Source organism: Rhipicephalus sanguineus, chromosome 2 (genome assembly GCF_013339695.2).
Source record: "Rhipicephalus sanguineus isolate Rsan-2018 chromosome 2, BIME_Rsan_1.4, whole genome shotgun sequence".
NCBI lineage: Eukaryota > Metazoa > Arthropoda > Arachnida > Ixodida > Ixodidae > Rhipicephalus > Rhipicephalus sanguineus.
The window spans coordinates 35,341,993-35,355,594 of record NC_051177.1 but is presented as its reverse complement, the minus strand read 5'-3'; the positions used below and the strand labels follow the sequence as shown (position 1 = coordinate 35,355,594).

At 47.0% G+C, this 13,602-nt stretch overlaps 2 protein-coding genes across 2 annotated transcripts in view; one reads left to right on the top strand and one right to left on the bottom strand.

The window, feature by feature from the left end:
- The window catches only part of LOC119382725 (myosin light chain kinase, smooth muscle-like), a 141,691-nt gene that overhangs the window by 84,791 nt on the left and 43,298 nt on the right, over positions 1-13,602 (bottom strand).
- LOC119382727 (uncharacterized) overlaps positions 12,013-13,602 on the top strand; it is a 3,871-nt gene continuing 2,281 nt past the window's right edge. Inside the window, exon 1 of the mRNA XM_037650561.1 lies at positions 12,013-12,230. Coding sequence (XP_037506489.1) covers positions 12,051-12,230 — 180 coding nt within the window. The 5' untranslated portion in view covers positions 12,013-12,050. The remainder of the gene's footprint in view (positions 12,231-13,602) is intronic.

Genomic DNA, 13,602 nt, shown 5'->3' with positions numbered 1-13,602 from the left:
AGCCCCAACAGCGGGGATCAGCTCTGAGCCGTCCAGAGAGCCCACGATGTCAGGCTTAGCCTGCCCGTCACAACGTGGGAGGAGCCCACTGCGCGCTAGTCGCACCTCTCGGACTAATAATAAAGTTTGACCAAACAACCAACAATCGCCCTCGTCGTCATCGACAACGTCGTCGTTATTTTGCCGATCGCTACCAGTAATTGATCAAAGCAAGAAGGTAGTGAGGAGTGTCGCTAGGCAATGTCACAAGATCGTCAATTCCATTCGTCAAAAATTTGTTGGTGTGTCATAAAATCGCCTGCTTGTTACGGGACGTCACAAATCTGAAATATCGCGACGTTAAAATGACGTATGCTCATTAAACATCGCGTTACTATGCTGAACTGTCGCTAAACTTTTTTCAGAATAGCCGGAAAATGTCTCATTCTGAACGCAATTCAGCAAGGCTGTCCGCCGCTCACACAGGCAGAGGCTAATTATATAGCTTCAGGTGAGATGAATTCATATGAGTATAATAAATATTTTCCGTTGTAGTATAACGATGTTGAGCTGTTTCTGCGCGTATACAATTTTGTGAGCGCAGCTTTGCTGAGAGAGGAGGAGAAGGAGAAATAAACAGCGCTGGTCGTGTGTGCTTCTTTGCCATCATCCGAGTAGTATTTCGCGCTGTACAAGACAGTTCAAGATGAATCAAGACCAACTAGCCCGGCTGTCAATTCAGTCTCCTTAGTCCAGAAAACCGTGGACCTTGGCGATCTTCCTGGTCCGGTAGAACAACTTGCGGGGCAAGCTTCAAAGCTGGGCTTCCCATTGTGCTCGAGCCCATGCACGGGCTCATTCGTCGTCGATTTGTTGCAAGCCACCGCGATCGCTGTAAGCTACCATATGATAAGCAAGGCGAATCAGGTTGATTGGAGACTAAAGCGGAAACCGTTTTTAGCTCTCCAAGTTCGGCCCAACTAAAACACTCAACACTTCTGCACTCTCATCTACCCAGAGCAGCTTGGATGTAGAGCAGCGGTGATGCTATTCCATTTCGATCAAAGAAAATTAATATCCTGAAACAGGAAGAGCGTTTCATCAGTCCATAAAGCGTTTACTGGTCCCCGCCCGTATTTTCGTCGTCGATGGTGTAAATTTCAGGCCAGGTAAAGTACAATAAAAGCATGACAGAGTGTTTTAACGCCCCTGGTTAGCGGTAGCCTCCTTTCGAATGCTGGAGCGCAAGGCGCGAAAGAGTCGCATAGGCCGCCTGCACCGCAGAGAGCCGACAGTGCGTGGTCGTGAGACGTGGTAGACAATTTTCACAGCAGAAGCGTAGGACACATTTCTTTATATAATAAAATGATTACTGTGTTGACGGAAAACTTCGCCACATGGGTTCGTTTCCCAATGTGCAGCCGACAGTGACCACTTTCGAAAGAGGGAAGGGGGGGGGGGCTTCTTCTTGTTTCCCGGTAGATACGCCTATGCGAACAGCAATGAACACTAGTGATTAGCGCGGGTCATCGAACTGCAAGACACTGAATAAAAGTTTTTACCAACCAACCAAGTGATTAGCGCGCTGTCTCTAAGCTCCAACAGCAATAAAACAAAGCTAGGGTGCATAGTACTGGACATATGGCTTCTTTCGGTACCGCCCGCAGTCAAGCAGCAACGAGCTTGCTGTCATTGAAGAGAAGGAAAAGAAGAAGAAGAAGAAGAAGAAGCAGCTCCCGGTGGCACCGAAGGCGAGCCCATTACGCACAAAATGGGTAAGTTTCACCAGTTAAGGTTCATTTTCCCGCGTGAATCAACGATGTGTACTTGCTGTAGCACGATAGCGAAGGGACAATCTCTTGTTGCACTTGAATAACCAAACCACACACCATCCAACCACTTCGCCACTTCTCATTCATTTCCGTTCCCAAGGAACGGAAGACTGACATTAATAAGCAACATCAGTCAATTACTAGCTGATACTGCTTAGCAGTGTCAGCCAATTAATGAGCAGTATCAGCTAATATGTTGCCGGGACAACTCGGGTCATTTCGGAAGTTCTACAAGCGCTAGAAACGTAGATGGCTTCTCCCCTCTCGCGCCTGCCAAGTGGTGGGCGTATGCACTCATTTATCGTAGCATCTGTCCGTAGCATCATCAACTGAGCATTCTTAAAAAGAGGTCGTACAAGACTTGATAAAGCATCATGTTAGCCATAGTTGATCATCCCAAGCAAGCTCATGTCTAGCTACCTCGGTGCAGTATTATTATATATATATATATATATATATATATATATATATATATATATATATATATATATATATATATATATATATATATATATATATATATATATATATATATCCTTTTTATGTTAATATGTAGGACTGTGTGATTCTCCCTTTTTTTCCCCACAGAGAACGACGACGATTCCTATGAGTGGGTCTCGGTTGGTAAGTGGCAAGAACTGGCTTTTAATCATCCCGAAGAAGCAGCTCGAAATGCGGGTAGTAGACGACTTAAGATGATGAAATCCACACTTCGGAATGTCCTTTAAAAAAAAGAAATGTTTCTGTGCGATATCAACTACAAATATTTTTTAATTTTTACAGACGAAGACGACGATTCCGTAGGTAAACGCTCCCTTTACGTATTTTTACGGTTACTGCACCCATTCAAACTTCCGTGTACGCACTGTGAAAGCTATAGGTGCATGTTGGAACAAGCGTATTTCCATTCGCTATTGCGTACACTGATTGTGAGTAGGCACATTGTAGGGCAGATTCACCTCACGGCGCCTCTGCTTCCTTGGATAGCCTGCTCGGTGATAGGATCACTAGAACAGGCCCAGAACTTCGCTGTTTAGTTAAACCTCGGTCTTAGAGCCTCATAAATAATAAGTTACTGTTTCAAACCCTACCTACGTAAAGGATCACTAATACGATTCAGTCTCTCTGAAAAAAAAAAGCTACAGATTTATTAGCTCGCTTCCTTTATTCTTTACACTTGTATATTTATTTCTTTGTTAGAGTGTTTCCATAGTTTTCTTTCAGACGACTGACTCTCTAATTTTATTTCTTCTCTTTTTTGTAGATTTGGTTTCGATACTCAAAGTGTAAGTACTGGACAGCATATGTTTCAGAACTGGCATTCACTGTAGTGCAAAACTTCAAGCCGCCACCTCACCACACATTTCGTTCCATAATATGTCTGACTCTTAGAAAAATAAAAAGGAAGAGCTTTAATTATACCGCGGCACAAGCACAACAGTTTTGAAGGAACAAAGCAAAATCTGAGGGATGGCTATGAATCTGCGAATCAGCATGTTCTGACAGCGGCGCGAATAGCTATGGTCCACTGTGGTCATTTGCGTAGCCTAAATGGGGGGGGGGGGGGGGGGGCAAGCTCTTCTGAGATTTTTCAGTCTTGCACGTGTATGTGCACACGCACAGACACAAGTACACGCACGCGCGTACATAAAGGGTAGTTAAACACGCCCCCCCCCCCCCCTTTTCTTTTAACCTTGCTGACCCGAAGGTCGCGGGTTCGATCCCGACCGCGGCGGGCGCAATCCGATTCAGGCGAAATGGCAGAGGCCCGTGTACTGTGCGATGTCAGTGCGCGTTAAAGAGCGCCGGACGGTCGAAACTTCCGGAGCCCTCCACTACAGAGCGCTCCATAATCATATCGTGGTCTTAGCACGTAAAACCGCAGATAGTAGTAGTAGTAGTAGTAGTAGTAGTAGTAGTAGTAGTAGTAGTAGTAGTAGTAGTAGTAGTAGTAGTATTTCATTTACCCTTCTCCTCCTCGTACACTGTTTCGCGTGTTCTCGCAGAAAGACGCCCGAGCAGCCGCAGCCGGTCGACAAGACGTGGAGCGCTCTCTTGGTGGGAGGCGGAGTGCTGCTGGCCGTGGTCGTAGTCGGTGCCCTGTTCTACCTCACCGCAATGGGTGGGCGCATGCTTGCCGCCATAGAGTTTCTTTGTATCGATGCCAATACAGAGGTGTGATAGCATTCCGATGATGATGCTTGCACTTTGAGAAAAGAAAAAAGAAAAAGAGCGCGTAAAAAGGGGTGTCTTTTTGTCCCCAAAAAAATAATCGTCATCTGGCTTGCTTGCGTTTCCTTTCTTGGAAAGTCGGCGCTCGCCAGTTTTTTATTAATATGTCACGCTGATAACTCTCATGCCGTTCGTGGTCTGGGTGTTCCGGGCGCGCAGCGATAGTGCAAGGACAGGCAGGCGAGATAGATGTCGTTGCGGGAAAACACGATTATTGTTGTGGGACAAAAAGACACCCTTTTTACTCGCTCCTTCTAAACTGTAAGCTCGCAGTGAGATGTACATTCAAATAGTCGAAATATATAGAGGATCATTGGGAACAGGCGATGCACTTCCAGCGCTTCGTTGAAACATGAAAATGCAGGAAGAGACAGACAGACATAGAACTTCATTTGGGTCCTGAGAAACGCTACTCTTAGAGCAACGCCGCGGGCCGCTCCCACGTGGGGACGGGGAGGCCTAGCCTCACCGCAGCATCATGGGCTCTCTGGACAGCCTGTAGTTGTGGTAAAAACTCTGAACTTCGTAAGGCAGAGTCCCAATCCTGTTCTGTGAGCGACTTAGGCCCCCTAACGAGGCACCGCCAGAGCATATGTTCAAAGTTACTGACCTCCCCGCAGTCAGGGCAGATGGACTCGAAAGCCTCCGAAGAGACGATGCTGAGGAAAGATAGACTAGGATAAGACCGAGTCTGTAGCATTCTAAACGTGATGGCCTGAGGTCTAGACAACTTGCTGTGCGGTGGAGGAAAAGACCGCCTACTCAACTGGTAGTGTTTAGTGACTTCATTGAAAGTAAGTAAAGCGTCCCTAAACACCCCACAGTCAACCTGCGGACCTAAGTCCTCCCCAGCGCGGAGGGTTAGTGCGCGCGCCCGGGAGTGAGCAGTGTCGTTGAGATTTGCGAGGGAGTCCAGTCGAGGTTCGAGACGTGCAGGAAACCAGGTAATGGTATGTGGAGAAAGTTTTCTATTTTCAAGTATTTTGAATTCTTCGGCAGAGATTGAACCAGAGGCAAAAGCCCTCACCGCCGACCTGAAGTCGGTGAAGATTTGCGACCTGCTGTCGTCCAAAAGGGCAAGGGCTAGGGCAGCAAGGGCCACTTGCTGGGCTCTCGAGGGAGTAGAGTCCCTAAGCGATGCATCATTTATAGTAGACCCCATGTGATCGAGGGAGAGAAGAAAAAAAAGACATCAGGAAAAGGCAGTACTCTTGTTCTCAATTGTTTACTATTACCAAAAGAATTCGCCCACTATAGTAAGAAGGTAGCGAACGAAATACTTTACGTAGTGGCGCATGGATAGAGGCTGACGTCTATATCACACGGGATTTTTACGCAGCACTCGTTCATTCACGGGAAGAAATTTCCGTGCTTTTTTTTTCCTTTTCTCGAAATTTCAACGAATTGCCAAAGGCTGAAGGTGCGTCTCCCTCCTTGTTTCGCAGGTTTTAAAACCTCGAGCCCTCCCGGCGTAAAATCTGGCGCTCTCAGGAGCGGCGGTGGTGGGGCGGACAGCGCTCGTCACGATGCCGACACCAGTGAGCCCAGTGCCAGCGCGACGCAGACCACCACAGTAAGGCTCAGCTTAACGAGCGTCCTACACCACATTATCACTAAACCTAAACTCAATTTATAATTTCATTTGGACAGCTGATGCATTATAAGTAGTAAGGACAGCATTGCGAAGCCGGTGTAGGAGGGCCCGCGGCATTTCCCCGTTATTCGATACCCGCAAGGGTTAGAATAACAGAAAGCTGAGCTAGTTGGTTCGTATTCATGTTAAAAGACAGGGCGGACGGAAGGCACAAGAGAGAAGTCAAGACACTGCAAGGGTTTAGATGTAAGGGTTTAGATATGTTGCCTACAGTAACGTTGGCCTACATCATGCATGTGTATTCTTTCCGACTATATGAAACGGCGACCTTTCCAAGTTTCATCTCATTCATTTTTTTTTTTCACTCATACCATTTGTTTGTTTTGTGTCATTTGAAAACTTTTAATAAAAGGAACCGGTCACCACACAATAATTTGAATAATCCTATAAGCACTGTCACTTTAAACACGTTCGCTTGAATAACTTGCAAGACAATCTTGAATGTTTCCTTCATCAAGCAGTACAATGAACTTCACGTCGGGTTACACTTTGATCATTGCGTATTAGTCTGTCGTATTATTTCACTGTGACCCGAAACCTGTCGGGTCATATTTATGCATATTTCCGTTACGTAGCTAACGTGCGCACCCCGCTGTGCAATGGCGAAAGGTATACGGACGCGCGGTGATAAAGGCGAAATGGAGAAACCTGAAGGCTTACAAACGGAGTTCAGCTCGAATTGAGGACGACGCAGAGAACCATGGAAAGGAAAATGATAGGTATAACCTTAAGGAAAAGAACGGAGCAAAGTGGGTCAGGGAACAAACGGGTGTTAAGGACATATTAGTCGAAATCTAGTAGAAGAAATGGGCATGGTCAGGGCATGCAGCGCGTAGGCAAGATAACCGCCAGTTATTAAGAATCACACACTGGATTACAAGAGAAAGCAAGGGTGCGAGGGGGGAGGCAGAAAGTTAGATGGGCAGATGAGATTAAGAAGTTTGCGGGGATAACGTGGCAGCAGCAACCCCAGGACCGGGCTGATTGGCGAAACATGGAAGAGGCCCTTGCCCTGCAGTGGACGCAGTATGGCTTATGATGATGGAACTACAGTAGACAATACGACATGCGTGGAGAAGTAAACGGGCTCTACGCAGGTCAGGCACATCAACGTGGTGGACGTCACTCGCCACAAGGGTGCTGGCGAGCTGAGAAACGACAGCAGCGACACCGCGAGCAACGCCAGCGACAGCAGCACGGACTCGGCGGACAAAACGAAAATGCCAGTTAAAGCAACGTCGAGCACCGGTAGTCCAAGAAGCGGCAGCAACACCACTTCAAGCACGAGTGGCGTCCGGATGCCCGGTAATGGGACCACTACAAAGATACCATCCTCGGTGCCACCAGCGAGTACGCGTAAGCACCTTTTAGGCCAAAGCCTCAGATTCCTGATCAAGCGCGAAAAGTGACCGTCGGCGTCCCGCGTTCGCGGCGTGAACACGTGTGATTAAAATATCACCACCACGTGATAATGTCACCACATGACGTCATCGTAACATCAAAAAAATTTGTTACGTCATCACGGCTTTACTATGGCGTCATCCTGACGTCATTACATGGCATCGTCGCTTGATCAAAGGTGGGCCGATCCTGGAGGCAGTGCAAAACCAAGTTATAGGGGCAGATAGCTTTGGGATGGGGAAGGATCAATACATCGACTTAGAAGAAAAAGAAGATAACTTTTGTCTTCTAGTCGTCCTAAACGGACCCTGTGAGTCATAAGGGACCCTGTGAGTTTCTTTTTTTATCTATAAGAGCTTTAGTTTAGCCTGAAGTGTAGTATACAGTAGAGTTCTTCAACTGAAGAGCTCTGGTATACATAGTTTCATCACAGTACACTAGAGGGAAATCTGCCGCTAGTGTCTATGGGAGCTGCAACGTACGGCGCTTCAGCCAGCATGGGAATGACGTGTAGTACTTCGGTTCGCCTAAGCTTCGTTCTTTCGGCTTCGTGTGGCTCCGTGTGGCCTGCAGCCACTTTGTCGCAAGACGAAGTTCAGCAAAGGTTCAGCTGTCCCACTTCACCACCTTAACATTTTAGGATGACCAATTCAAATAAGCTAATGGGTTTCACAACCAGCGATATTTTTAATCCGAAAAACAAAAAAAGCCAGAACACAACAATAAACAAGGTCACAAGTGTGTCCAAAAGCGCAAGCACGAAACTACGCAAATCCACGTGCTGCCCACGATTCCCATGGTGGCTCAACGATTGCAGCGCCACAGTTCTTTTCTATTAAACATTGCAACGCGCGCTTATTTTTCTGTTTTCATGTAACAGAACCGTTAATCGTGGAAGCACTGCTTTGCGCGCGCTCCGCGCCGGAATTTCGAACATTGCCGATTATTTTAGATGGTTCTGACAAGCTTGAGCGCGCAACGCAAACAGTGGAGTTTATTCTGGAACTAATGCGGCCACTAACGATAAGGCTGGAATCCTCGATACCATATGTAGAAGTGCCGACGCGCCTTACCGCTGATCCGATTATTCGCTGACCAATGATCGTATGCGTCGATATCATTGCACTTTGAGTGTCATTCTTCTTCCGAGCACAAGTTCGCCAAATAAAGTGTTTAATCTTTACCGGCTGCTGTTGCTTGCCTTTCTTCACCATCACAACCACGTGAGACTATTATAGGAAACTATACATTACCACGACACGTGATACGCTCGACCTTCCGCGCATGCGCGTTATATACCGCAGGCTACCATGTTTGTTCGTTTTTTGCGTGCAAAATGTCGAGGTAATTCGTGTATACGTTTTGGCTACCTGCTTGTCAAGCTTTGCGGCATAACCTTGCTTAGAAAACGGTTATATCTAAGCTATTAACGACAGATTTAGCGTTTTGCGTAAGGTGCACAAATAATGTCAACGACGCCTGAAAAACTGGGTGGCAGCTTCCTTACTGTTCTCACTTACTCTACAGGAAAGCCGATGACCAAGACACCTCTGGTGTGCGTGTTCGGCAGCCGTATCGACTGGAAGATGCACTTTCCCGACGACGGGCTTTGCGACTTGGTGTTCTACGACTCGCTTTACGGGCACCCGGACAACAGGTTCCAGACCGACGTCGACAACTTCACGGCTGACTTAAGGCGATGGCTGGCCGCCGTCGCGACGTACAACATCACAGAGCGCGGTCTCGCCGTGACATCCACGTGAGACGAAACACTTGTCCGTCACTTGCCTTAATATCCTCACTTATCTAAGCAAACCAAGTGTTCGTAAAAAAAAAAAATCGCATCTACTTGAAGGCAGCTTAGCAGCATCTGAATAAGTAATGTAAGGCGCTAAACAAATTTCGCGCTGTATACTACTTCTTTAGTGAAATAATCAACTAAGTCCGCTACAGACTACGTCAGTAAGCAGCTTCTGTTTGACTGACCAACCTATAAAACAGAGGCATCCATGATAATCGGGCAAATAGAGGCGTCCATTATCGGAGGTGTGACGATCATGAACCGCAAGCTCACCCCTTCCCGTAGAATGGTGCGGAGCCAGGCACGTAGGCAAGGGGGGGGGGGCGGGGGGCCCGGGCCGCCCCCGCCCCCGAAATTCGTCCAGCCTTTTATGTTCCCGGGCAATTCTTTTTGTTTTTGCCATGAAAAGACTTTCTCTCGAATAATTAGGCCTTGCCCCCCCGAAAAAAAAAATCCTGGCTACGTGCCTGTGCGGAGCTATAGACTAGCGATACTATTCTACAAAATGCCAATTCATGAAGATTTTTATTCGTAAGTTCTCTTTGTCATTGGCGGACCATCCTCTGTAGTAGCATGCCCACGACATCGCGACTTCACGACATTCTCGCGAACAATCCTTGCCTAAAATCTGTTTTAGTGAACATGCGCCCAGGAATATAGAACCAAATGCCCGCACGTTTGCCTGCAGTACATTCTTCACGTGCGCTACCATTTCGAGAGTAGATACAACGGTATATCTTACGTTGTGTGCAACAATAAACATACAAGAATAAACAAGATACACTTAAGGGTGATCGTCTTTTTTTCGTGAGGCTAAGAACATGGAATCAACAGAGAAATAGCTGTTGTCTGGATACTACATTCGGCTAAGAAACCTTCGAGCAGAAAAATTAAACTGCGTGAGCAAAAAAATCTAAACTTATCCTTGCTGTCTTTTTTTCTCTGGTGCACACGCTATTTAGTAGTGTGGATCAAGCGCGCAGTGATGTCTCATCAGCGAAAGGGAAGGCAACACTCAAGAAACTACGGGCTTCTGGCGTCCACCACTACGGCGTTCTCGACTTCGTCGCTACGAACAAAACAAAAGACAGCGACATCAAAGCAACGTTCGCCCTTCTGAAGGTGCGTTTACACAGGCGTGCGCACAGTGGGGGAGGGGGGAGGGGGGTGCGATGAACCTCTGCGCCCCCTGATGGGAAACCCCGCGCACGTCTATGTGCGTATACGCACTCGAATTCCCGTTCAAACTTAAGAGAATAAAAAACATAGAAGCTAGAGAAAATGTACAGTACTGTGTAAAAACTAAACATCGTTGCTTTCATCTAATTTGTCAATATTTTTACGCAGCACTTGAAGAAACTCCTCATCAGCTACCTCTCTAAAAACGACAGCTTCGACCATTACCTGGCGGTGGGGATAACGTACTTCAAGGAGGTCAACCAACAAATATACCGAAGCATTGAAAAGGCGATAAGGTGAGACATCACTGAACAACGGGTTTGGCGAAATGCTAGCGATAACCGCGTAGATCCCCTATAAAGCGGAAGGTACTTTTAACATGTTCGCAATTTCAAAAAGAAAAAAGGGAATTATCGGTCGCTGCTGCTGTGTTCTCACTCCAGTTTATTGGCAATATACTTTGGAAGTTGCTAGGAAAGGTTGTTGTTCGAATCGGCGGAACAGCGATACAAAGGCAGTGAGTGTCAGCGCTTAGTCGCCTGCTTAATTTGGCCTCATGGCGCCTCTTCGCTTCCAAGCATACGGATTGTCTATTCGCGAAATTTGATAAATGTGCCTCTACTGGAAGTAATCGAGCGTCCTCAGCTTACGATACCAATTGACGTGTAGCGACGGACGCGTGATGACTAATCACAAACGGTGTTCACAAATACGCATAACATTAATTGTTGGGGGTTTTACGACTCAAGACCACGATATGATTATGAAAGACACCGTATCGGAAGGCTCCGGGAATTTCCACCACATGAGATTCTTTAACGTGCACCTAAATCGAAGCACATGGGCCTCTGGCATTTTGCTGCCATCGAAAATGCGGCAGCCCGCTGCCGGGATTCGATCCCACGACGTCTGCACTCAAGCACTATAACTAGGTCACCGCGGCGCGTCACAAATACGTAGTAGGTTTATTCTGCCATTACGGGGTTCCGATTTGGAATAGCAGCAACTATTGCGTGTTCCGTACGTTCATTCGGGACTGAGAGCGCACTTTTCTCGTCGTCATGGCACTTGCAGTGAGGAGGCAATCACACTGGTCGTCCTGCGTACGCATCTCGGCAGCAGAGGCGACGTGGGCAGCAAAGACTGCCGCATTACAGGATCGACGGTGTGGGGCAAACCTGATGCCGAACAACAGCCTAACATCGTATGTCCACGCCCGCTTTTTTCCTTTTTTTTCAACGTCTTGTACAATAAGGCACCACTGTTACATTAGAAAGTTTAGTGACGATGACTTATTGAAGGAAATTAATCAAGACAAAAAAAAAAACGAAAATGAAAGCGGCACATGCGCACCCGCGAGAAACATACAACGTAAAGCCAACCAACGCACTCTACGAGATAGACCTCTCCCGTGAAGTTTTCAGGAAGAAGTAAGCGATAAAAGCGTTACGATTATCTAATGAAAAGTTTTCGTTAAAGAAAGAAAGAAATGAAGAAGAAAATTAAGAAATTTTCGACCAGTTTCACGCCGTGAAAACTGTTGGACAGCGAAACTGAACGCGCGCGAGTGTGTGTGATTGGCTGGCGAGATCACGTGGTGTAGGGAATCAGTCGCTTGATTTGAAACACCCGCACTGACACATTTTTTAGCATCATCATCATCATCATCATCATCATCATTTAGAGCATCAGCGTCATCATCCATTCGCATTATTTATTTTTTATTCACTCCCCCCCCCTTGGTCACGTGACCGGCGTGACGACGACCACAACCACCACTACAGCCACCACTACCACTACGATGACGGCACAGACTAAGACGCACTTGTATCGCTGTAAAAGAACGAAAGAAAGAGACGCGCCTCCTGCTTCACTTATTCTTGTTTTCATCATTTGCGTCACACAGTCGTTCCCGCCATCGGGTAGTGACGACGTATGCTGTTCGGACTCGCAGGAAGGTGCGCTGGGCTACATGCTGCAACGAGGGTCTTCCTTCGGCGAATCCACGCGACTTCTGCTGTCGCTGTCGCTGGCCGGTCGGTGGTACGCCTCCGTCGCGGGAAGCAAGAACAAGAGCTCCTACGCGGTTGGCGCCAAGTGCAAACCCTTCGAGTTCGCCAACGGCGTAAACGAACTCGACTCACGAGTAACTGTAAGACCAAGACGAATACGATTAACTATCCGCTTATTTCACGATACTGTTGGTGTTCAACTACGTTCCCAGGTACGATAGTACCACTGCTAGGGGTGTGCGAATATCAAATTTTTCGAATACGAATCGAATACGAATATCCACCTTCGAATATCGAATCGAATATCGAATATCAAAGGAAACATGCCTCCACAGTAACGATATTTTATTTAACGTGCAGCTATTTGAAGAAAAAGAAACATTAACAGCCTGACTGGCAACGCAACATACACTGCTATCTCCAGAACACAATGAGCACATTGCACATCACAACACAAGCAAATATCACGGCACAGTGAAAGTAATGACTACATGTTATCATGAAGAAATATGAATTGCTCCACATGATCAGGCAGCAGGCGGTCCCTTGTACCAGAGACACCCCCCCCCCCCTGCCACTGAAAAGGCACGCTCGCTTGGAACAGAAGTGGCTGGTATAGGGAGTTACATGGCGCAAAGCTTTGCCAGACTGGGGTATCTGAAGGTGCCTACAGTCCGCCGCCAGTCGCGTGGGTCGCTGTCTTTCTTCAGAAGTGGTCCCGCATAGTGAACGAGTTGTAGTGCGGCATGTTACGGCCGCATAATATTGAAAATGTACGGTTACATGATCGCCAACAGCGCTGCACGTCGGAGATTCACCAGCAATAAATCATACGTATTGGGGCGCTCGTCGCAGGCAGATATTGCGCCTCCGTGTACTTACGATGTTTATCGCTCCTCTCGGCAACGTTTTTAGCTATACGAACGCAGCAGCAATGTGGAAGACGAGTTATTTTATGCATGAAAATCGAATCGCATATTCTAATTTTTCGAATATTCGAAACTTTTCGAATACACGATTTTTGAATCGAATACGAATATTTCGAATGTAATATTCGACGAATATTCGAAACTTTCGAATATTCGCACACCCCTAACCACTACATTTTATGTCTCTTCGAAGTACTTATCGTTCAGCTTCTATCGTTTAGTTTGTTGCTTAGCGATAACGAAAGGACTACGTTGCGTACCAAGGGAACAGAGAACTCAACCTTCGCAAACTTCGAGAACTCTTCGTGGGCCGAAACTGCCCTTGTGTACAATATGTGCATGTATGTAGAGCTACGTGAAACTCCGTGACTTTACAGTCTAAGACACACTGAAGTTCCCGCGCGAGATCAACAAAGTTCTGCCTTCATAATTTAACTGCGCAGACGCCAATGTGTATTCCGTGATAACCTCGAGTACACACGGCTAACAAACGTTAAATCGCGTCTTCGATGTTTTCGTTGCCTTCGATGACCGCCGCCGCCGATAGTACCGCTGTTTAGTAGAGGTGCACTAGGCGATTGGG